Below are 25,741 nucleotides of genomic sequence, written 5' to 3'. Positions count from 1 at the left end.
CCCCGGCTTGCCCCGCCTCTCTCTGTCTCTCTCGCCCCCCTCTGCACCATTTTCTCCATCAGCAGTATGTTATATAAAGTCGCCTAAAAGACTGAGAACTCGTCTTTTTTTCGTATATTTCCTCCCGCGATCCGTTATCACAGCAGCAGGTGAGCCACACGTCGGATTATTAATGACGCAGCCTATCAAACAACTGAAACCAACATCTACGCCCTCTGCATCCAGCGTGCATGCACACGCCCGCGCACCCGATGACATTGTCCATCCCGATGTGTCATTGCAGACATCGTCAGATGGAAATTTTGCAGACATCGCCCAACCCTTTTTCACTTCCATTCACTCAGCCTCCCCTGAAACTGTTTAGAGCCCCCCTGGGCCTCACACTTTAAAAACCCCTGGTCTACAGTAATGTGTACAAATTATAAAGGTGTGTGTCCAGTTGACTTAACACACACAATCGGTACTTATCAACTGATTGTCATGAACAACGCTGAACTGAAAACCTCCATATGGTTAAAGTGATTCTAATGTGAACACACACACACACACACACACACACACACACACACACACACACACACACACACACACACACACACACACACACTGTCTGCCAGGAGATGCTCAATGTATTCCTATCAGCTTTCTGTTAATTAAAACAGACAAAGAAAAACACTGGGACGAGATTCAGGAAAACAGATTTACTCTCTTCATCTGCTGATCTCTCTCTCTCTCTCTCTCTCTCTCTCTCTCTAATTAATTCAACCATATGCAGGAGGAGATGGCACAGTATGTATTCTGGCTGACTGACAGAGTCAGGGGTGTTTAACAAATACGTTGTGTGCACATACTGTAAGGATTCCCAGTGGACATACTATGCTTCCTTTACTTTCATCATAACCTTAAACACCTTCACAGCTACAAACCACCAAAGCCTATTCTAATTTGAAACCTGAAACCCTTTAAGAAATTTTGTCCTGGAAATGATCAGCTGAGAATTGTTTCACCTCAGTCAGTTACTTACCGACAAATTTATAAAAAATGTATATGATGAATGTGACTCGCTGCCTCCCCAAACTGGAGGTAGTTGATGATAGTGAGTCTCTGGTCTATGTGTAAATGTTTCTTTTGCCCATGTGGATCCAAGAGGACTCTGTCGACTATAACTTTCACTAACCACAAAAAGTGTTACTTTTAGGCTTTAACAACGCTGTTGACACAATGTAGGCTACAGATAACCTGCAACCCCTGCTGGAGCAAGAGAACTACACAACAATCAGTATTTAATGATTAATTAGGCTATAATCAAAACTCATGTTAAGTCTAATTTTGGGGAAAAAACGAACAGGAGTCGGGACTACTGCTCGTAATTCGGGACTGTCCCGAATTTTTCGGGACATCTGGTCACCCTACTGTCTTATCATGTGCTGCGTTTTAATCATCAGAGGAGAACATGTTTTTGGAGGTGAGTTAGAGGGCGTGAACTGTGGTGCAAGGCTGGATTACCGAGCCTGTCCTCCACAGAAAAACGACCATATAGGTTGTTTTAGCCCCACAAAATTCCGACTCATGTTTACGTTTTTGTGACAGTGACCCCTAGTGGCCATACAACGCAAACCCATGACAACGATGGCCATGTGTAATAAATAACCATAAAGTTGTACTCCAGAGGTGATGGGTTGGCTGGAAGGATAGTAAGTTAGCTGCTTTTCACCCAGGAGACCAGCATTCGGTTCCTGTGTAAACAAGATTGATATTTTCACTAAAGTTAACTAGCGTTAGCTAGCTAGCTAACGATGTTGGTGTTAAAGGTGTTGACAGCCCTCCTAATCCTTACCCTAACCATTACAGGGGGGGTTGCCTAAACCGAAGTCAATGATTGTATGCATGTCGACCGGTGAACCCAACAGCTGTGCATCTGCTAGCGGCTGGGGTTCACCTTCTTTTGTCGCTGCGGTCTCCACATGTTTGTCATGTAGCGTAGGTCACGTGATTTCCAAAACGTAGGACCGGTCGGGAATTAGAGTTCGAAATTGACGTTTTGGCAGGCATGGACAAACGGCACCAGGAGGGGCGCTATTTTAGGACACGCTAGAGTCGTATTTGGAGGTTGGTTAAAATGAACTTTGTTGTTGCTTAAGTTGGAGGACTTGCTGGGATTACCAACTAGGCAGAGCACACAACTGCCCCAGAGGCCTTGACTCTGTATGGCCCCAAATAACCCAGATTCACCGGAAGAATTTGCACCACTGAATACTTGTCCATCATTATAACTTAATCTTGTGACCCCTGTTTTATAGACGGAACGGTGTCAACATCCAGCTTCAAGATCTTAATTATTTAGTTATGTTTTGCCTTGGAGCAAAGCCTGGAGCATGCTGCCGCCAGTGTTAATGTTAATGTGGTGATAATACGGGGTGTTGATGGCGCAATGGATAAGACACATGCCCTTGGTGGGAGAGACCTGGGTTCAATCCCCTACTGTGACCCGTCCACCATTGTGTCCCTGAGCAAGACACTTAACCCCTAGTTGCTCCCGAGGTGTGTGACCTCTAACGTAGCAATTGTATGTCGCTTTGGATAAAAGCGTCAGCTAAATGTAATGTAAACTTGTAATTGACTGTTTGGGTTTGTTCAGGGCAGTCACATTTTATCAGGCCTCATTGTCTTTCGGAGCGGTTCTGACATGTTAGATCCGGTTTCTTTATTTTTATTTATTTAGCTTATGCATGTTGGATTTGGGTATCTTGTCCTCAAGTTTGTTAAACATCTAGGCCCAAGTTACATCTATATGAATGACGTATTATATATTTTCAAATAAAGCCTTTCTTAGCATTTTTAATGGTCTGTTTTTCTCCTCAAATTTAGTTACCAGCTGACAGTGATTACTGAGAATGTTCCAGTGGTCCTTGGAGAAGTTAGTATTTGATGCAGTTATAGTAGCTCTTGAGTTGTTTCAGTGGTCTTTCAAGCATTTCTAGGAATACATAAATGTTTCAAATGTTCTTAAGGCAGGTCCAAGGTTTTTAAAGAGCCTTCAGTCGTCCTTGAATGAGTTTCAGAAGTTCTTATGGAGGTTTCAGTGATCTTTGAGGACTTCATGAGGATATCTCGAGTTCTTGATGAAGCTTTCAATGACCTTCATTAAGTTTTAGGGATAGAAGTGCTTTTAAAGTTACTGTTAAAAATATAATGTCTTCAATAAGGTTGGTGTGAGTGGATCGAATTTGTTACACCTATGAATGATTGTTCTGTAACTATACATTAATTACATTGATGTGTGACCTTCCTGTTCTCTTCACTGTAACAAAACATTCAGCAGAGAGCGCCTTCATGCTTCATAGTTCCTGTCCAAGATCATCTTAATAAACCTGCTACTCTGATAAATGAGCAAACCCGACTTCCGACAGATTTTTAATTCTGTTCATCATGCCAAGTAGTTTAGGAAGATAAAATGCTTTATAATGAAAAAGGCAAAAGAGGTAAGGTTTTTAAAACACACAAGTCGCTAACTTTGCATTACATGATGTCACATCTGCTTATGGGTATAAGTAGTAGTAAATGAGGTGCAACAAAATGCTTGAAATGTTCTAGTTTGTCTGAAAATGTACACCTGGTCCTCACAAGGATAGAAGGACAGGAGTACACACACTGTGGTACTGTGGTATGTGTGGAGCTGTCGGCTGTATATTATTCTCTGCAGTGTTTTGGTTCAAAGTGGATAATTTATTACTGCAGACCATGTTTGCATAGAGTTCATTAGAATACAAGGAGCCATAAATCATCTCATTGTTCTCTCTCTCTACCTGTCTCACTTTTTACTTTCTCTTTATTTTTGCTTCACCTATCTCTCTCGCACTCTCTACTTTATGTTGTTATTTTATATTTGACTCACGCTAATGCTCAGCTTTCCTTTTCCATCAGTTCAGTCTGGAGTCAGAGAATTTTTCTTCCATGTATAGTGCTGTGACCTTTGGTCCGTGACCTCCTGACCACCTGACAAGGTTTTAAAAGTCTAGCAACTATTGTTTTGTATTTCTGTCGTCCAGCTCATTTTCTCTTAAACTAGAGTAAGGATACAACTCAAGGTAAATCTGTCAGCACAAATTCATCAAAATATTAACCATCTGGGAACTTGTGCAAAAACAAAATGCACAGTCTCTGCAGAGGAAAAAGAAAAAAGACAACCAGAGCTGCACTGCACATTCATAGACTGATGTGTGAATGTGAGATAGGAGAAAACAAGATTAAAAGTCTACAGCCATGCTATCAGCTCTGTGAGGCTCACCACGAACCAGCAGTGTTTTAAGCAAAAAGAAAAGTGTAGCATAACATGTTCTTATTAGGACGGGACACAATGAATGGTTTATTATTTTATAAACCAAAGTAATGGACAAATAAAAATGTTGACCTGCTGGTGGCGCTAGAGGCAAGGCCCAACATGTGTAAATATATAGAATATTTGGGCTACTGTATTGGGTTATTCCTTAAAAACCAAGCTAAAGTAACATTTGTTAAACTTTTAAAAGGACAAGAGGGTTAGATCAATAATAAAATGTTAGAGGACTACAGTTATATTTAGCTCTGTGTGCGTGTGTGTGTGTGTGTGTGTGTGTTGTGCTGCCTCTTGCTCATGTCTGAGGCTAATTAACAGACCGTAAACAAACATCTAACACCTCGAGTGTGTGTTTCTGTGTCTGTGTGAGGCTTATTAGTGAAGCTGCACACACTCCTGCAGCCACTAAACAGTAGGTGATCTCACACACACACACACACAGCTATAATGAACCACAAACACAGTGACGCTACACATATTAACTCAAAGTGTGTGAACTGTACATGATATCTTGTGTTTATTGTGTGTTGTAATTTGGTCAATAAAATACTAAAGACAAACAAAAACATACATATAGAAAACAAAAAATCACATGTTGGGGCTGACTGTTTAAATCCATTATTTCCCATTGATACATAAATCACATTCTTAAATTGTGTGCTTTCACCATCATACTTGGTGACCACAATGTTGTGCACTGGTGTATATAAAAATACAAGGTGGTTACACAGGCAATAAATTGAAATGTGTCAATGGGTCCTGCCACTATCCTGTTTCCCTATTCTATATTTTTGTCTTCACTACAATTGCATTTTCTGTAAAAATGTAATAAACTAATTTTAAATTAAATTTAGTTATAGGTTTAAGATGGATAAATGAGAATTGATCCTTCACTGGAAATAGTACACAACAAATGCATTATTTCTTTTGTTTGTTTGCTAAAATAAAAACTACAGTGCCAAGTGCTATTGTACCGGGTAGAATCTTTGTAGAGCAGAACTGTGGCTTCCGGGAGGTGTCATTTGTAGTTTAGTACAGTATGAAAGTAGAGAGTATTTAGCATTCAGTTTTACAAATTCATTTAACCTGAGAGTCACCAAACCTCTCCCTGTCGGTCTCCTTGTTTCGGTCTGTCTTTTTTCAGGCTGAACCGCTTTGCTCTGATTTGTTTTGCTTTTGTTTCTGTTTAATTACCAGGACGCATCAAAACACATGCATGTACGCAACACACACCCGCAAGACACACACACACAAACATCCACCAAGCTGTGTAGTTTAGTTGTTGTAAATCAAAGGTTTCATGGTTGTGACAGATCGGTTTTGCCAGCCGGCTTTATATAGCAATTTAAACATCGCACACACACACACAGACACAAACACACATAGAGAATAATGGGAGTGCGACAGGACTGTCAGGAAAACAAGAATATAAAGAGAAACCTTCAGAGTTACAGAGCTAAGCGCAACTGTCTGTCTGACAAACCGTCTCTCTGCACAGTTCTGTGTCTCACTTTCTCCCCTTCCTTCTCTCTCTGCTGTCTTTTATCACGTTACAGACCAGAAGATCAGAAACACCCCTGTGTTGATGAAGAAAAAGCCACTTCCCTAAAAAACACGTTATTCATTAGCAGTGACAGCACAGGCAGAGTGCATGCAGATAAACAGGTAGACAGGCAGGTAGGCCAGCCAGTTATTACGTTCAGACCAAACTAAATGATTGGTCGTGCTTAATACAGATATTGGATTTTTCTTTTTTTCCTCAGAGCATTTGAGTGTAAAAAGAGTTAAATCCAACAAAGAATGCTTCTGAAATACATTGCCTACCCTAGTGTTAACTAAGCAGCTACTTTTAATTGCAAATAAACAGTACAAGAATTTTAAAAGTCCAAAACTTTAAAATATTTTTATTTTCATGACTTTGATGTATGCTTATTGTATGCATCAGTTCCCAACAGTCAGACTGTCAGAACATCATTTGGAATCAGTGATTCTGCTGTGTTTTCTGCAGAGAATCACTGTAAAAATCTGACTATACTTTAGTCTAAAGCCCCGGACAGTTAGTCATTTATTCTGCCTCGTCCAAGCTGGGTTCAGCTGGTCAGAGCTATGCAGTGAAGATTTTAGCCCAGATCCAATTGGTCCAGATACGGTGAGGTTATTAACCCATGCCCAAACACCACCGCTGCAATATTAGCCCAGGTTTAACTGGCCTGGGTTCAACTGATCCAAAACTCTGTAACAGGCCTTTTAACATTGACCCAACATGTTTAGAACAAGGCTCTTATCCTGTGTCCAACTGGTCTAGAACTCTGTAGAAAAGGTCCTATCCCAGGTCTAGCTGGCCCAGAGTTTACCTGGTCCCGAACAGCGGGAAGGCCCTGATCCAACTGGTACAGAACTCATCCGGATGCAGAGGGGGTTTTCTTCTGGGTTCACCTGATAAGACTTGTGTAGCAAGGCTCTTAGCCTGAATCCAACTGGTCTAGAAATCTTTAGGAAGGGTCTTATCCCAGGTCCAAGTAGTCCAGATGCAGTAAGGTACAGGTACAGTCTGCTGCAATGACCAAAAAGTCCAGAGCTCTGCTGATCCCTGGTTTAACCAGCCCAAAAGTCTGGAGCAATACCTTTAGCTGACATTGAACTGATCCACAACTCTACAGGCAGGTCCTTCTAGTCCAGATGCAGTAGGATTTTTATTCCTGGTCCTGCTGGTCTATAACCTTGCAGCATTGGCTATTATCCAAAATCAAGTTGCCAGTGGCCATCGTTAAATCTCCATCCTAATAGTCAAAGATGAATTAAGCAGCAAGTTTGAGAGTTTGTTGAGACTGTTGTTGATATTGTTCATTTCAAATTCAGCTAGTCAGAGTTGAAGAAACTGAGAGTCTTTATAGTTTCACAGATGTGTAGATGTAAACAATATTTGTGTCAAATGAATACCAAGACTCATTTTGTGTTGGCTGTCGTTTGAGCTGCGAGGAGCTCCATCCAAACAGAAAGTGAAAATCAGATTCAGTCCCTCTGCTGAGAAGAGAAGGATGAATATTTATTAGTGAGGGTCAGATAGAGGGAGGAGAGAAAGAGGAGGATGATCAAAGGCGCAGATCTGCTTTGTTCTGGCAGAGAGAGACAGAAAGAAAGAAAGACAGACAGATAGAGAGGTGACAGAAGGAAAGAATGAAGGTCCTGGTGTTGAAACAAACTGAGAAAAATAACAGCAGGGTTTGTCTATTCTGCCCTTTTCTTTTGTTTTAATTCAATGCATCATTGCATAATTACTTTGAAATGTGTGAAGCAAGTAACGTTATTTTAATCAGGCCAGAACCTGTTATGCTATTTAGAAAATTAAAAAAGTTACTGTTCCCGTAGCACTGTTTGTTGTCGCTCCAGCATTTTCTCCCTAGAGGGTCCCTGGAGCAAGACATCGGCAATACTGCTGCTACAAATACTGATCTATATATAACAAGCAGCTGCTTCAACTGCATCAAGGGGTGTTTGACCAGTGGGGGGGGATAGGAGCAAACAGAAAAAGATACACAGCCCCGTGTCATAATCTGAGTTGATAAAATCAGCTATGTCATTCCCTGGGTTACTTACAGACTGCTTGATTGATGGAAGTCATTGACACTGTGTGCACCAAGGGAGCAAGGTGTGCAGTCACTACTCAGGGCTTGGTGTGGGGGTTGTGTGGTCATGTTTAAGTGCAATATTCTTCTGAGGAAGACGCTGGCTTTGAGTATCAATCACATATTATGCAGTAATAGATTTTTCTTTTTGCTAATATTACTAAATTGTTTTGTTGATCTAATTCCTCTCAGACTGCCACCATGAGTACGGCCATTATAATAACCAGGTTCGTCATGATGTGTTCTTCGGTTTATATAAATGTACTACGAAAAGGCAGGAAATAGCCTTCACCCTTGTCTTTTCCAGATATTACTGCCAACATGTTACCATCATCTGCCTATCACCACGTCCAGTAGACACGGGGCAAAGGTAGCATCCCACTGAAGTTTGAACAACTTGCAGTAAAACCAAAACTATGAAGAGGCTAAAAAAACAGCTGAGTAAAGCTGCAGAGTTGGTGAGAGTAGTACTACTATTTTCAAACTCTAAATTGCTTCAAAGCAATGAAATAGTTAAATAAACTGTGAAAAGCTTACGTTGGGATAACAGCAGACTTATTGCACGTGACTCCTACAACAGGTCTGGACCACTCGTAAATGTGTTCGTAAAATTCAAAATATGAATATGTTCTCTTAAATCACAAGTTCTCCTGAATCACTAATACAAGCCACTGAAGAGATCTGTTTGTACTAGTGGTTCTTGCATGAGGCCCAGTGCTTCTCATTTTTACACAAAATGTTTCAGCATCTATTTTGTGAGTTAGCAGAAATACAAAATGACCGTAAATGGGATGTACCTGATCACCCTATTTTTTATTCACCCAAGCCTGATGTTTTAAATTTATAAAATTCTACAAAAATTATTTTGAGTAATCAAAAAAAAACAATTTTATGTCTCATCAATTCTCATATAATTGTACAGTGATGTGTTTTTATAGCACTCACTGGGTGTAAAGTTTTTACAGTTTATTGTCCCCCTTGGATAAAGCAGTGACCCCCCTAGGAAAGTACTTCTAGGCCCATGTTACCCTGATCCAAAAAATCCAGGAAGCTTACATGGTATTGGTGTGTTTTCCTATTCTGCATTCATCCACCTGTCTTGGATATTTTCTTGGCTTTTACTAAATCTTCACAAGAGACCTCCCTCCATCTCTCCGTCTCTGTTTTCTGACTCATCATCATTCTTCCTGATGTTGGACTTTTCTTCCCTGAATCTTCCGCCTCAGCAGTCTTTCGGTTCAGCATCGTTTCCTTTTTGGCGCCCCCCTCTCTGCAGTTAACGAACTCGGCACAAGATGCACTTGTGTAACCATGGCAACAGCAGAACCATAGCAACCCGAGTCAGCTTTCTGCGTCAGAAATGGCCGACCCACTGGAGGCATTATTTATGTTTTAATGAGTCTGAAAAGAAATGGGAGATGACAGAACAGCTAATGAAGACAAGTGAGGAGTGAAGTCATCATTTTAAATTGTTGGACAAGTAACACAACTACAGAGGATTCATTTTCATTGAGTCTGTCACTATGACACTTCATATTATCCTTTTTGGCTCTCTCGCTTTCCTTAATTGTGTTATATATATTTTTTGTGCATGTAATAGGTTTGCAAAGTGAAAAAGCCCAAAGTCCACCCCAAAGGGAGTTCCCATCTCCCACAGAAAACACTTCTCTGAACTGATAAAAGCTGGATTGTAGCTTTTATTTTCGTAAATTATCTGTTTCACTTTGTAACAAGCGTCATATAACCACAAAAAACTCAAAAACACAGGTAGAGAAACAAATGTGCATAACGCACAGTGACAAGATGTCCGCCAGCTTCCCCTCATCCCCAGTGTCCCTAACAAAAACACGAGCTACCCTCCAGGCAGTCAATGGACAGGAAGGTGTTACTGTGATGTAGAGACAGAGCTCAGTTAAGACGTTATGTACGAAAGATCAATGTGGTACAGATTAATAACTCACCACTTTGAAACTCTTTCTCCAGTCTAGGTTGCGAAGCTGGTTCGGGAACATGTTTAGCTGAACCAAAGCCGTCGTTATCAGGATCTTGTCAGGACCCGCCCTAATCTGCTTTTGATTGGCTAGTAGTCCTTAACTAGGTACTTTGCATTTGCAACTCCAAACAAAGAATAGAATCGAATCAAATAGAAGTGAGATGCATCACTAGGTAGCTAAACGGAGCGGCCAACACACAGGGTGAAAAGAGGAGCTGCAGCAATGTGCAGTATGACAAAAATATGGGGTTTGTTGAAAATGAAACCATGTAAACCTGTTCTGGTACAATATCGAAATAAAATTATGAACCTGAAATGAGCATAATATGACCTCTTTAAAGCCTGTCCAGTGTAAGATTACTTATATTTGAGACTTGAACAAACTGTGCCACATCAAACCGATGTGATGAAAACTGAAAACTTACTGACCCGCTTCTAACAGCCAGCTGGATAAAGGGTAAAGTCCTTTCAAAGCAGGAGAACAGAAATCAAACGTAAACTGCCATGTTTTATGAAAGAGGAGCTTAGTAGCAGTTTGTCTGATAGAGAAAAAAAATCAAAGAGCTGACAACTTTTACTGCAGAGTGGAGGCTGATTCTTTGATCAGAATGCTTAATAATTAAACGGACCCTTTAAAGGAAACATCTCACTAAATACTCTGTTGGTCATGAACATTTACATCTCCAGTCAGTACTTTTCTATCTTTGTTTCTTCTTCCTGCCAACACAATACCAACCACACAGAATTATTTCATCCTCTGTTTCTTCGGCATATTCACCCGTTTGAATACGTTCCAGAGGTTATGTGCATTTATCTTTATAGCGCTGACTTGAGGTTACTAATGCACGCAGCAACAAAGAAGTAACATTTGTCACATGCAGCCATTTCACGTAATTGTGTCAGTGGTTTGAGGCAAGAGAGCATTGTTGTTGGACATTTAATTGTAATGTTAGGATTACATTCAGCCTCCACCTGTTGAATGCCAATCTGTCCTCTGATTCTGAAAAGGAGACCTGCATGTCTGATTAAGCCACTTCACCAGCCAGCTGGCATTGAATGGGTCATTACGCGAACGAAGCATGTGTGCAGCATTGATATTTGGCTCAAGGCTCAGAACTCCTTGATATATCTTTCATATATGTTTGCAATCTATCTTCTTAAAATTGTTATTCTTGTAGGCCCAAAAGAGCAGAGATGTTCTGGCTATAATGACAGCGCGCATACTTGCGGCAGCTCGTTGCTTTTCTTTTTCGTTACAACGGACTGTGATTGCTGAATGAATGTTATGAGTAGGTTGGTAGTTTTTTATGTGTTTTATATTTTATTACCCTGTCTTGCACTGAATAACAACTGCACTTAATTTTGTTGTACTGTTACAATGACAATAAGGTTCATGTTTTTCATGAAGAAGTAAATAATAGAGAAAAAGTGGTGTTCAAGCGTGAGTCTTGATGGGCAACATGCTCTGTTTTGGGAGATTTTTTTAAAGACTGGTGACTGATGATGTAAAAACAAATCACAGTTTGAACATGTACAGACATACACAGTCATTCCCTCTGCCCTAAATCAAACTGAACGTGCCTAAAATCTGAAAGATGTTTAGTTTTAAAAGTAAAAATGAGACATTTTAAAATGAGTTCCGCAGGGTTGCAGACAAATGGAACACATACTGAGGTCTGGAACTTTACAGATTGGTTTTCACACACCTCTTCATGCGAGTACATCTTCATCTGGCAGTGTTTTGTTTTCCATAAAGTGCAGTGGTCTCCAGTGTGACAGCAGCTCTGCCTCCCAGAGTTGATCCAGTGCCTGTTGAGCCAGGCAGCAGCAGCTGAACAGCCTGGCTGCTCCCACAGGGTGGTCGGTTTGAATTCCTGCCCAGACACAGACACGAGCTGCCAGAGAGAAAGTGCTAGAAGTTAGTATGCATGTCTGGACACGTTCTTCTGCTTCACTACATCTACAGACTTCATGAGCGGCGCACTGGGTGTCCATACAGGTGAAGATAGTAGCTTTATAGTACTGTTTAAGGCACATTTATTTAGTTTTTAAAATATATATAAAATTACAAAATTAGCTAAAATGTAATAAACAAAAAAATTCAGGATAATATAATAAAAATACCGTGGAATTGTACAGTACAGTGAATTGTCCACCATTTTGTTTCATAAATAATATTATTATATGCTAAAATGAACTGCTTAAAGAAACAACAGAAACGTGAAAGATCTGTCATATATGCTGAGAAGATGTCTTATGTTGCACTCACATCATTATACGGGTTATATGATAAATATAGGAAAGATTCCCATGTTTATAACTTATAACAACTTGAGACGGCTGTATGATTGCAGAGTTCATTGTGTAGTAGTCAGAAATGCATGGACCATTTACCTATATCATGTAAATATACATGATACATGATGTTGAATTATCTTGAATGAAATAAAACTCCACATGTACCAACATCTAAAAGCTTTACAAGAAAACGACTGCAATGCCGCCGTCAACACAACTGGTCTTCAAAAAGAAATCCAACCACACACATCTCCACCACCTGCTATTGTTTGATTATCAGCCTCACATGCAGCTTGCCCTCCATTGAAGTCAAATTCGTTACGTTGGGGCTACATATAGACTATAGTATAACCCCATAGGCATGTCTGACAGCGCTGCATATACACTGTTCTTTATACACTTACTACTGTATATATACTACTACTGTACCTGAGCAGCATGATAACATCAAAGAAAATAAAACTAGTAATATAAGCAGAACATTCAATGTATCAAATTAAAGCAATCATCAAGGTCAGGTATTGTTCTTCTAGTAAAATATTGGTATCTTCTCACAATGTAATTGTGTAATTATGGGGTGGTGATGGCGCATAGATAAGATTGGTGTGGGAGACCTGAGTTTGCTTCCCACTGTGACCCATCCACCATTGTGTCCCTGAGCAAGACACTTAACCCCTCGTTGCTCCAGAGGCGTGCGACCTCTGACATGTATAGCAATTGTAAGTCGCTTTGGATAAAAGCGTCAGCTAAATGAATAAATGTAAGTGTAATTGATAGGTATGTTGTTAACAGTAAGTAACCAAAACAAATGGAGGGGTCGGCCACATAATCTTGGAGAAATCCCAAACTTTTTGTTTAAATGTGAATTTCAAGTTGTCAAAATATGTTCTCAATGTGTGAATTTTCATCCATTCATGCAAATTCTGGGCGAAGGCTCTCATTTGGACCCAGGTTAGTCCCAGTTGGCTCCAGAAACTCTAATTGTGCAAAGGCCAGTATTGTTGTTGGTCTGTGGATTGAGGTTGTTGGATGCTTTATTGGGACAGAGCTGTGACTTTGGGTTACATAATTAAACTTGAGTTGTTTCAAATGCAGATCAAAACGATCCAAACAGGAATTAAACACTACACACACACACACACATTCACTTCCTCTCTGCTTTACGGTACAGACTTTGATCCATTGAAGGACAATTTGCTGCAGTAACACTGAACACTGCCAAATATTTAAAACACACACTCTCACACACAACGTGCTGTAGTATGAAAACTGCAGTGCGTACCTTTCCTTTAATGATGGTTTAAAGTGAATCTAGAGGTAAGCTTTTTTTTCCTTAGCCATCCACCCTGAAGGTTTAAAGGGAACATTCATACTCAGAAACAAAGCTGGCAGGGACACACATTTGTGCCCAAACGTTACACTGTTTTCATTCAAGCTGTGTTGCCAGGAATTAACCTGGGTCCAAATGTATTACCCTTGCGGCCGTACGTTTCACTATCAGCTGAGTTCAGTCGACAGTCTATTTTCTACGTGCTCCGCCTTGATTAAAGTTCACTGTTGTTGTACCCTGAAGAAACTGTGAGACGCCCCGAGAGAATCCTCACCGTCCAATCAGGCGGTAGCGTGCCCTATACATGAGCACCGAGCCCACAACTCCCTGTGTCACTCTTTTGAGCAACATTGCTGGGTGTCCTTCTGGCGTTTCTGATTTACAAGACCTGCTCCATCCTGTTTGCTCAGAGACTCAGTTGGCCTCTGCTAGTTTGGTGTCATCAGGTGGAGTCAGTCCTTCGGGAGGAGCGGGAGAAGTCCTCTGTCACCCTACTAAAATTAGGAGTCTGGCTGGATTTAATTAAATTTAACTGTCTCCAATATTGAGCCCTTTTACAATTTAAATTGTAACCATGCTAGCCAGCTTGGTCCACCAATTTTGGAACAACTACTGAAATTTTGTACAGGCATTCATGGTCCCCGGAGACTGAATCCTAATGACTTTAGTGATCCTCTGACTTATTCTCTAGCGCTATCATCAGGTCAACAGATTTAACAGTTCACAGTAACAGCAAGACTCTGTTATGCCAACTGATTGCAGCAAAATATATCTCATCATGCCACAGAACAACCAGTGGAAACACAAACTAGACTGATAAATAAATTAAATAATTTTCCTGTAAAACTTTCAAATTGTTATTATTTTCATTGTTTGGTATTTTAGTAATTGTTCCTTGTAAAAAGGAACTCATAAACCATAAATACATGGGTTTATTTGTTTGTTTGTTTTACAATTCACATTTGATACTTGATTTGTTTTTCTTTGATACTGATTTTTTTTATTTATTAATATATTGTTGTATCTTTATTGATCCTAAACATAAAATTGCTTATATATATACACTACTTAGCTATGGTGCACACACACACACACACACACATTTGTTTTATCTATATTATTTGATTTGATTTTTTTGATTAACCTTATTTTATGATTTTATTTTATGATTTTTTGAATTTATTTTATTTAAACACACACACATTTACTGTTTTAGTTATTTTATGAATGCCAATAAAGCAAAATTGAATTTAATTGAATAGATGCTGTCACCTTTTAGTTTTAGTCGACTGAGGGACATACATGACACATTTGTTGAAACATCTGAGAGACCTAGGAGTGGAGCGCCAGAGGATTTTTCCATATCATGGAAAGACAGAATAGGCTTCAGTTTTGAAATGGTTCTTAATGAGTGGTAACTGTTTTTAACAACAGAACTGATTTGCTTTTTAAAACAGAGCTTAAAATCCCCCAGTTATTTTTTGCATGTGACTTCTCGTGTGGGGTGAGGTGGCCCAGCATACTGGAGAGGTGACTTGTGGACCAAACATAATTACTTCAATTTTATTGCTGTAGTAGGAGATTATTTTCCATCCAGCCTTAAATCACTTCAAAACAGTCCAGGAGGGGTTGTAGGGAATTTCTCGAAGAAGTGACAGGAGATGTCATACCTCCTAATAATGTTTCTAAGAGGGAGCATGTACAGACAAAATACAACCAGCCCCAGGATGGATACCTGGGGGACCAGAGCAGAGGAAGAGGAAAACTGGCCTATAGAAACTAACAATGTCCTACATTTAAGATGGCGTTTAGAACCAGTTTATTGTTGTACCTACTCTTCAAAACATGTCAAAAGGATGTCATGGCCCACGGTATCGAAGGCAGCAATAAGACCTAGTAAAACCAGGATGGCATTTTCCCCAGAATTTGTCAAATTTAACAGAGCTGTTTCAGTTCTGTGGATGGCTTTGAACTCTGAGATGGATATCGTTCGTATTCAGAGATGGTTTCCGTTGTGACAGAACACTTCTACATTATTTTTAAAAGGAATGGCAATATAGAGATGGGCCAATAGTTATTTAAACATTTAACATCAATATTATGATTTTTGAGCAGAGCCAGGGCAACTGCATGTTTAAAACATGCGATGACTCTGCCAGAGGCTAAGCTGGAATAAATAATAACTTGGATACTAGGGTACAACCATATCAAACCTATCCTTTATCATATGGGAGGGTACAACATCTGTTTCATGTGCATGACGAGGGTCCTCATAAACCGGTTGTAATTGATTAAAGACAGCTGGGGGCTCTGAGCAAAATAGCTGGGTGCCAGGAAGAGTAGGAGAGAATATCGATCTGATGTTTTCAATTATTTCAGTGAAGAACCTCAAAAACTTCTCACAGAGATCTGTGGATACTTCAATATTATGAGCTATATGGGTTTTGAGGACAGAATTTATAGAACTGAACAGAATTTTGGGTCCTTGAGAGAGTTTACTGATTATCTCAGAGAAGGAGCTAGCTCTCGCTTTTTGGCTGCTGCCTGGAAATTAGCCAGTATTTAAATATTTCAAATGAAACTGAGAGGTGATCTTTTTTTTCCATCTCTGCTCTGCTCTCTGACAAGCCCGCCTAATGGAATGGGTTGAATCGTCCAAACACAGATGAGGCTAAACCTTGGGATGATTTTTGAGGGGGTGGACTACAAAGTTCAGGATAGCTAAGCGGGAGGAGTGGATGAGGGAAAGTAATTTATCTTGGCTCGAAAGAAGGTGAAGGTCAGCAGCAGAATGAAGAGATGTTGCGATGTTGTTTCTTTGATGGGCTTCAGCAGACTGATTTGCAGTGAAATAATTTATGTTGCAGGAATAGTAACCAGGGGCTTTGAAAAAGTGGTTATAGAGCAAAACTTTAACACTCAGAATTTGGAAAGTCAAATAAAATCATGAACAGTAAATATAATTATCTATATATAAACATACTGTATATTTTGAGTCTAAGTCTTGTTCCTCTGAGAAGTCTGATGCCTTCCTCAACTTGCTTTTATTTGGATTTTGTTACTTTAAACACACCATGAGAATATGTCTATGGGGTTTTATAAATCTTTTCAGATGAAATAATTATATTTGAGAGAAAACTATATTGAACAGTTTCTTCTCTGTGTCTGTCTTTCAGTGGTTTGGTGATCTGGTGACTCCAGTCTGGTGGGAAGACGTCTGGTTAAAAGAAGGTTTTGCTCATTTCTTCGAATACGTTGGCACCGACTTCCTCTTCCCAAAGTGGAACATGGTAAGTAAAAAAAGTTTACAGTACATAGATGTCTTTTGACCTGATGTCAGAAGTGTTACTGCTTCACAGTCTTGATCATGTTTGTTGAAGAAACATTGTGAGCCAGATTCAGTTGTGAAGAAGTTTCGGAGACTGATGAAGACTTAACATAGCATGGTTTAGCCCGGCCGAGGAGACACAGTGCCAGCATACAACACGTGGACATGTCAAATGCCAACACCATCTGAAGGATAACATCTTTTTGTCCCTTTTATGTTTCTGTCTTCCCCCTAGTGCCTGATACATCAAACCTTTTAACATTTTAAATGCAACACTGATTTAAAATATGGGGAGAAGATGGATTTTAAACACTATATTAAAGGAGACATAATACACTGCTTTTCCAGTCCTATATTGTAGTTCTGTGACTCCTGTATGGCAGCTTTGCATGATTTAAAGTTTAAAAAAAAAATTTCTTATACTGGCTCTTCATTTCAGCCTCTATCTGAAACAAGCTGTAGATGCTCCTGTCTCTTTTAGGCCCCCCCTCTCAAAGCCCACTGACCTGAAGCATGTTACCAGGGGCGAGTTCAGCGCCGACAAAACGTAGCAAAACGGGTTTTTTCAACGGAAACGGTGGTGCCTTGAACACCCTGCTGTGTACGCAAGCGCACTGCATTGTCTTGCCTTTCTAACACCGTCGTGTTTACAAACATAACTCTGAAACTGAAACGAGTATCCGGTACGGATAAAGCACTTTTGCCGAGTACGAGTATTATACGAGTATTATACGAGTATTATACGAGTCAACATCTGTGCTCGGATTGAATAAAAATCCTCATTGGGTAGCTGACTGTGTCTGCGTTCTGTGATAGGCTAGTCACAGCGCCCCTACAGATTTATTGTGTCCCGCTCTGCTCACTCACACACAGAACACTGAGAAGAGAACAGCTCTCTCTCTGTCTCTCCCTCAGTCACTCAGGTCCGCGGGTCTTTTCCGTTAACGTTTAGGGTTTCTTCAGCTTCAGGTTTGTTTTTTACTTCGGTTTGTAGTACTACTTACTTATTAACCAGTAGAGTTCTGGTCAACGTGGGGTTTGTTCAGACGTGGTGTTTGGTAGAATGCGACTCGCGTTGCGTCTCTGCCAATGGAGTTTTTCTTTTTTAAACTGTCAGCTGGCTCTAACCAGTTTTTTTTACATCACGCACGAGTGTCTGACACTTTCTTGCTGTATTTTATAAAAAAAATAATTATTATAAATAAATTATTTAAAATAATATTACAAATTAAGCTACACACACACACACAAACACCCCCCCCCCTCTCTCTGTCTCTCTCTTACTCACTCATTCACACACTGAAAACTTTTGTTCATTACATTTTACTTCACAGTTGCAACCGCATGTGTTGTATTCACTGTTGCAGAACTTGCTCTGTATATAGTTCGTTTGTTATCAAAACCATTGATCTGAAGCTCAATGCTGATGCTGTCATGTAAATATAACAATTTCTGATCAACCCATATTAATTGCATGCTTAAAATAACATACCAGTTAAAGCCCCGCCCATTTGAAGACAACCCGACCCACTTCCTGGTTAAATCCCGCCCACTTCCGGGTTAGGCCCCGAGTACAGATAGATACAGATAATTCATATGGTTAACACAGATACAGATACAAATTATGCTGTACTCGCTCATCCCTACTCGGTAATAAGTAGAACGGAGCTGTTGGTAGAAAAAGCCGTTCAAAACAGGAGGAAACCTGAGATTTTTAAAAGTCATAAAATGTGGAAAAGCATAATAGGTCTCCTTTAAGATTTCTCTCATTTTAATATGTGAAATGACAAACTATAATATTTCATCTTATCAATGTCACCATGAACTGTAATAGACCCATTTGTTACAGTGATTATTCTCATCATAACAATACCCTTAAAACCTGGAAACAGTAACTTCGAATTCACTTAGGAAACATGAGATGTACTTTTTGAGTCAAAACATAAGAAGTCTATTGGTGGCAATCTGCTAAGTAGTTGAATGTTTGTTCATTCTTTGAATGTTTTAAAGTAAAACTCCAAATCATACCTCTTAATTCATATAAAAGAGGTATTTGTATATTCGTCAAACATATTAATCTTCCTCATCCACACCAGTGTACTCAGAAAGTTAGAAACGTCAGGCAAACTGTCAATTTATTGTTAATTCTTTGCCTTATTATATATTTAATTCATATCCTTAAGGATAAAAGTTGAACCACTTCTTGAACTTTTATTACTTGAACAAATTGGTCCTCATACTTTTATCTTTTCTTTTACCTTTTTTATTTTATCTTTTATTTTACCTATGATTGTTTGAGTTGAGTTTATCACAGGATTTAATAGAGACGTGAAAATAAGTGAAGCTTTATAAAGGTCTTGCATTTTCTAGACATGTATTTGACTTTGGGAAACAGTATGTAAAACAAAATAATTTAAGCTCAAATTTTATTTACTAGCTTTTCAGAGCTTTTAGCCACAGGTGTGTCTTCTTTAGTGAAGAGATATTGAGTGAAATAACCAAACTCACAGCATCTGTGTGTGCTGTGCTTTGTGGTAACTGCAGAATTTCTTGATAATAGATGATAATAATAATATACAAGACAAACAGTGTAACTTTTTTTGGGTGATTTTCCAATAATGTTCTGCAAAGACAATGTTAGCTGACAGTTGGATCCATTTTCACGAAACTCTCCTGGTTGAATCAGCGGTACAAAAGATGAATAACTGTTAGAAAACATTTGGTTCTTTGATATAAAGTCAAAGGTACAAGTCTGTGGACCAGCAGCATGTTAGTCCTTCCTGTCTGTGGCTCTCAGCTTCCAAGTTTGTTTGTTGGGGACTATTTTCAGCGGGGGATGAATCCACATGTGGTGCTGTGGTGAGTATTTGGGGCAGCAGGGCGGTGTATGTGGGACTAAGTCAGAATAAAACTACAGTATGTGTTCATGGTGATTATAGGAACACGTCACCCAGTACAGCAGTGAGGCTCACTGATGGGTTTTAATAGTTTCTGGACAACAATGGAGCTCTGTGGCTCAGAGGAAGAAAAGGTACTTGTTAGTAGAGAAGTACGAGTCCCAAGGAGCATTTAGTTTTTTCTGCTAATTTTAGATAAATTCAGCACGGCAAAATATTTTAAGAACTACAATACTGAAGCGTTCTGAATTTGCTTCAGCTCTGATTCTCTCCTCTGACTGTCTTTTTATCCAAAGCAACAGCAGCATGGGTATGGTGTTATTTAGAGCCATTCAGCATATCAAACTTAAATAAAACTGAAATAATTCAGTTTAATGGCAACAACACAAACCTCATTATCGATTTATTGAAATTTTCAAGAGACTCGTATGTTTTTTTTATGTGGAGCAACACTGAGGATGAAATGATCCGTTATGGTTGGAGTAAATTATACTACCTCTGAGGGTAAAAATCTATCTGCTGCTCAGTTTGCACCAGAAATCCATCTGTTCCTCTTTATTGTATAAAACTTTATGTAACCTATAATACCATTTGGACATACATAAGAAGAAAGTTAAAACTGGCTTTTGAGGAGGAGGAAGTCCTGACTGTGAGGTCTCCTCCTGAACTCTTCCACCTTCTTCCACTCGTATGGATCAATATCCGATTCCTACTTTTCTAAAAGTGTTTTCCTGCAGTTCAGCAGATCATATCCAGCCCGAATCTGCGGCAGGTGAAATCAAGGTTTTATGTTATTCTGCTCAGGTTGGCAAACAAATTGATGTAGAGTTAGTCAGCTCAAAACACAAAATGAAATGAAAAGGAAATCTTCCTCAAGTTTGCTCTAACCCCCCCCAGACAAACTCAGACACACACACACTTCTTCCTGCTTTGTTTCTGCCAAAGTATGTTGTGATTTACTTCAAATAGAGAACGTGTTACACCCAAAACACCTTATCTTCCGCACGCACACACAGTCTGCTTCTGAGCGACATGGCATTTTTAAATCCCTGTTACTGTGGTTCTGCACGGCTGGACGCTTTAATAGAAACAAAGTGTTTCTCCAATAACAAGCACAATGATGATAAAGCGGTCTGTTCCTGATAAAACAATTTATTTATAATACAGGTTTTTATTTAAAAAGCCATTTCCATCAGAAGTGAGTCATGGCGCTGCAGGGAGAAGGGCAAAGCACAGCCGAGGAAATTAAACACAAATGAAAATATGAGCAGGAAGGAAATACGTGCTAGATCGTTAATGTATTACAACTAATCAATCAATCACTTACTCAGGCAGGGGGCATTATATCATATCATAACTACTATTTGAGAGTCTAACCAATAACCAGAATTTTAAAGCCAACTCAGACCTAATGTGATCAAGCCTGGTTTAAAATTGAGATGCACATTTCTTACTTTAAAACACAGATTTAAGAGCTGGAGCACTGGTCACATCAATTTGATACTGACATAAAGAGATGGCTGCAGGGTTTACAGCCACAGTCGAGTGTGGTACACATATTATAGTACAATATTATGTAATATATTATATGTAGTGCCAAGCTAAAAACAGCCTCTGGCAGAACACTGTCCAAGTTTTTCCCTTCATCATTAGTACTTAAAGTTCATGTAGATGTGTTCCTTTCACACCTGTAGTATGGTCCTTTAGGGAAATAATAATCCTATTGTTGTCTTTAAGTTCTGGTCAGTTTCATGTTGACACTTTTTACAAACAGAACAGGGGCTGTAAACATGAAGTCACACCGACTGACAGGTAACTCGTTCAGTTTCTTTGGCTGTTCTGCAGCATCATCAGCACTACAGGGAGCCAGAGGGGAAAATCAAATGTGAAAGCAAAGAAGTCATGCTGCCCTTTATTGGGCCTGATAGGTCCTTTTAATTTTATTTGATGGTCACAAAGAGCTTGTGAAAAAGTAATTGATTTTGAACACTATAACTCAAGGCTGCAGCTAGACCTCATACATGATAAATACTAACGAATAGGCAGAAAAAGTTCAGAAGACAGCTTTAGCACCAGTCTAAACAAACTGGATGGGCAAGCACACCAGAGTTCATTTATGAATGTACCAAACAGTTTGGTATGAAAGTCCCCCAAGATGCAACATGTCAAGAATTACTAATTTATTGCTTTAGCTGACTATATCAGTGGGACTATACCACTTGGTCTGTACTAAATAATATCCTGCCTCTCCTAAATGTGTGTCATGACATTCAAAACAAAAACAAATTATGAAAACGGGCAAATTTTCTACAGCCACGGTCCAACATTTTAATTAGCTTTATTTTAATTCAAAATCACCAATACAATGTGTTTTTCTATAGTAAGAAAAGACCATAATATTTGTTTTGTACGGACACAAAACAGTGGTAATAAGGGACCGGAGTAACACGCATTTCCCAATAGCTTCGACGAATGAATACTTTTTAATATGCAAAAACAAGCTACCAACTTTACCCAAACTTGAACTACTTTTAGAAAACTTCAACATGGGGAAACCAAAAACAAGGCCTAGACCAAGCACAGCGATTTGCTGTGAACATGGTTTGAATTAGCTTTATTTGAATTACCAAAAACCAATACAATGTGTGTTTTTATTGTGAGCAAAGACCATAATATATATTTATTTTTTTGGACACAATAGAGCAGAAAGAAGGGACTGACAGACTAAAACTAACACCAACAAAAACACAATACAGGGGATGGAAAATGAACTTGAGGTACTTTTACTTAATAAATTGCAGTACTTTTTCCACCACTGCACAACCCACACTGACAGCATGCTCTCTGTGTATCTGTGAGAGAGAGGAAGCGGGTCAAAGGGATATGTGGACCAACAGATAACTGATGTGAAACAAATAGACTTCCGATCGAAAATATGAAATATTCATGTTAAAGACAGCGGACAGAGGACAATCAATACTCATCTTCTCCTCTGCACTCTTCCCCTCTTAGAAATGGATACTTGACCCAATGAGAAAATGAGGTTGTATTTAAATCATCCTCCACTTTCCTAAGTGTGTTTGCGGTCAGTTTAACCCACGGTTTGTTAACTGATAGTAGATCATCTCCCAAGGTAGACTTATTCATCATTTTACAGCACAGGGTTGTATAATGAGATGAAGGTATGTGTCATCTTATGTCACAAATCCATATATACATTATAAAAACCTATTCTGACAATTCATCTGAGAGCAGTTTATGGGAAAAATAACATCAATAGTCGTTTTTAGCTGATCCAGTAAATTGATTATCTGATAAAGCAAGATGTAGAAATCCTGTAAATTCAATATTGACATTAAAGGTCTGTTGATATTCTTTATTTTTCTTGTATTAAACTAATTCCATGAAAATACCAAATTTTATGGGTCCTAATAGCAAGTTATGTGTGTGTATCAAAGCCTGATGTCTCTTCTTCCTGTGAGCCATAGCGCTCCAAACCCATCAGTGAGCCTCACTCCTGCTCTGGGTGACTTGTTCCTTCATCACCATGAACACACACACTGTTGTTTATTTTGACTCAGTCCCATAAACACCGTCCTGCTGTCCCAAATACTCACCAGAGCAGCAAATGTGTATTCATCCTCCGAGGAAAATAGTCCCCAACAAATGCACTATTTGCTGCTGTATTATTGCCAGTGACTAGCAGGTTTGCTTTTTGTAAATTAAAGAACAGGAAGTATTTATAAACCGATGTATCGTTTGTTTTGATGTTTTTGTGGAATTTGTTTTCAATAACAAAAATATAAGCTTTATCCTTTACCTTACAACATAACTCTCTGAGGAAGCAACATAAACCTGGTGAATGTTTGCATATTTATTACAGGATTGATTGTTTCTCAACTGAAGTTTACAAATGACAACAAAAAAAGCAAACTACAAAGGGAAAAAGGGCATGCGGGTGTTGATAAAGAAAATGTCAGTTTATCATTTCCTGCTTCATTTTGGTGAATCCTTTCTTGTGTTTCTGTGTTTTTCCCGTTCTCTGTATTATATTTTTCCTTTTGTCATTTATTAATTTGTTCCCCTTGTGTTTAGTGTGTTTAACTCCCTGTCTTTGTGGTTACTCATTGTCTGTAGTTGATTTTTTCCTGTTTCCCGTTTCCTCTCATTTCTTATCACTTCATCACTTCTCGCGTGTTTGATTGCTTGCTCCTCACTGATAGTTTCCATCTGTGCCTTGTTAATCACCTCCCTCTTGTGTATGTAATTAAGTCTGTGTCTTCTCATTGTTTAGTGGTCTTTGTCACCAGGTCAAATGCCCCATTCCTTTTCCCAGTGTTTCCCTGTGTGTTGGAAATCTACCTCTGATTCTTAGACTTCCTTTTGGATTATGTGAACTCCCCTTTTTGACTTGTGGTGGACTGCTAACCTGTTTTGACCCTTGCCTCCCTTCACTCTCCATAAACTTGTTCAATCTTTTGTTTAATTATTATTAAATAACAGGACTAACAATGATAGCTGTCAGTTTAATAATGTGGTTAAACTGTTGATCTAAACTTTATTTTATTAGTGACACCTGCCAGCCAATGAATTAGTATTCAGCATGAAAGTGTTACACAGAGAGTTGTCTGTCATCTAAACCTGCCAAGTTTAACTGACACTGACATAAAGAGGAGGAGGGAGGGAGGAGAGGTAGAAGTAGAACAGGAGAAGAGGAGGAGTGTTGGACGTGAAGGAGGATGGATGGAGGAGACGAGCAGAACTTTAAAAGTAGAGCAGCTGCTCCTGAACACAGCCCCGTCCCTCCATCTGTGTGAGTGCTTGTGTTTACACTGACTGTTGCCCTATTAGCTGTCCCTCCACATGTGGGTCCATCTGGTTCATAACGACCATATGGACCCCCTCTCTCTCCCTCTCTCCAGGTGACTTAAAGTCCCTGTTAATTAGAGCTGATGTCTCATTTAGTCTGAAATTTCTTCGCTCTCACAAAGTAATTTTGGTTTCATCCAAATGTGCCATTTAACTAATTAACTAATTGTGTAATTTGTGGTGGCGTCCCCCGATCCTGTCTATTTACCTCTGTTTGTGTGTATGTGCGTGCTTCTGTTGAATCTAAGATGAAAGCAGTAGTCTGTCTTTACCCAGGAGTTAGCCCAATCCTCTGAGGCGGGATCAGTCCAGCTCCTGTATAAACAAAGATAACATCCAGGAATTAGTCATATTCGTTCCTGTCAACCCAGTAAGGATTTGTTTCAAAACAAACTGTTTATCAGACACATAGTTTAGTTCATTTACAGTCCCAGCCACTCCCAGCCTGAGGTTTTTTTGGTTGGCTGCAATCCAGCTCCCTCACCCCCCCTTGCAGTTGCCAAGGTCTGGTTTTACCTTTCACCTTAAGGCTCGTGCAGACTACATGATTTTCAACGTCGGTCGATGGCCGTGCTGTTCACACTACACAACTTGCCGTCTTGTGACGGGACTCTTTAAGTCAGGGGGTCACACACTACACGAGCTGACAGCGGCTCTGTCACCCGACGCTGGTCTCCAAACCACGTTTTGTCAATGAGGCGAACCTACACACGAAACAGCTGTTGTTTGTTATTATAAAGATACCAATTATAAAGACAAAGAATATGAGTGAAAGAATGGATTAGCACACGCAGGTAGCAGGGATCGTCTGAGCTACAGAGAGAGCTGGATGGGAGTAAAAAGTGTTTTGCAGTGAAAAAGTAGCTGCCTGCTCTGCCAGCTGCCTGCTCTCATTGGCTGAATGTGGATGTGGAGTCATCCGACTCCTCCAGATGTTTGGCATGCTAGATATCTGGCAGACGTCTGTGATGTGTCAGAAATTTAGTTTTTATGATGTTTATGACTTATCTGCAAAGCATGAGTTCAGATAGAGTGGCCCGTACGCCCTCTTTTTCCCGGACATG

The 25,741-nt window shown here is 39.5% G+C and overlaps 1 protein-coding gene and 1 long non-coding RNA gene across 4 annotated transcripts in view; one reads left to right on the top strand and one right to left on the bottom strand.

Moving 5' to 3' along the window:
* The window catches only part of trhde.2 (thyrotropin releasing hormone degrading enzyme, tandem duplicate 2), a 252,123-nt gene that overhangs the window by 123,679 nt on the left and 102,703 nt on the right, over positions 1-25,741 (top strand). For all 3 annotated transcript variants that reach the window (XM_046040346.1, XM_046040347.1, XM_046040345.1), the window contains one exon: positions 16,760-16,873. In XM_046040346.1, coding sequence (XP_045896302.1) covers positions 16,760-16,873 — 114 coding nt within the window. The remainder of the gene's footprint in view (positions 1-16,759; positions 16,874-25,741) is intronic.
* On the bottom strand, positions 8,914-11,859 carry LOC123963462. The gene is made up of 2 exons (XR_006823177.1): positions 11,662-11,859; positions 8,914-9,363 (listed from the first exon to the last, which is right to left on the bottom strand). It is a non-coding gene; the product is annotated as an uncharacterized LOC123963462 (long non-coding RNA).

This window comes from Micropterus dolomieu, linkage group LG23, assembly GCF_021292245.1.
Source record: "Micropterus dolomieu isolate WLL.071019.BEF.003 ecotype Adirondacks linkage group LG23, ASM2129224v1, whole genome shotgun sequence".
Lineage (NCBI taxonomy): Eukaryota > Metazoa > Chordata > Actinopteri > Centrarchiformes > Centrarchidae > Micropterus > Micropterus dolomieu.
This window is presented reverse-complemented; position numbering and strand designations above follow the sequence as displayed.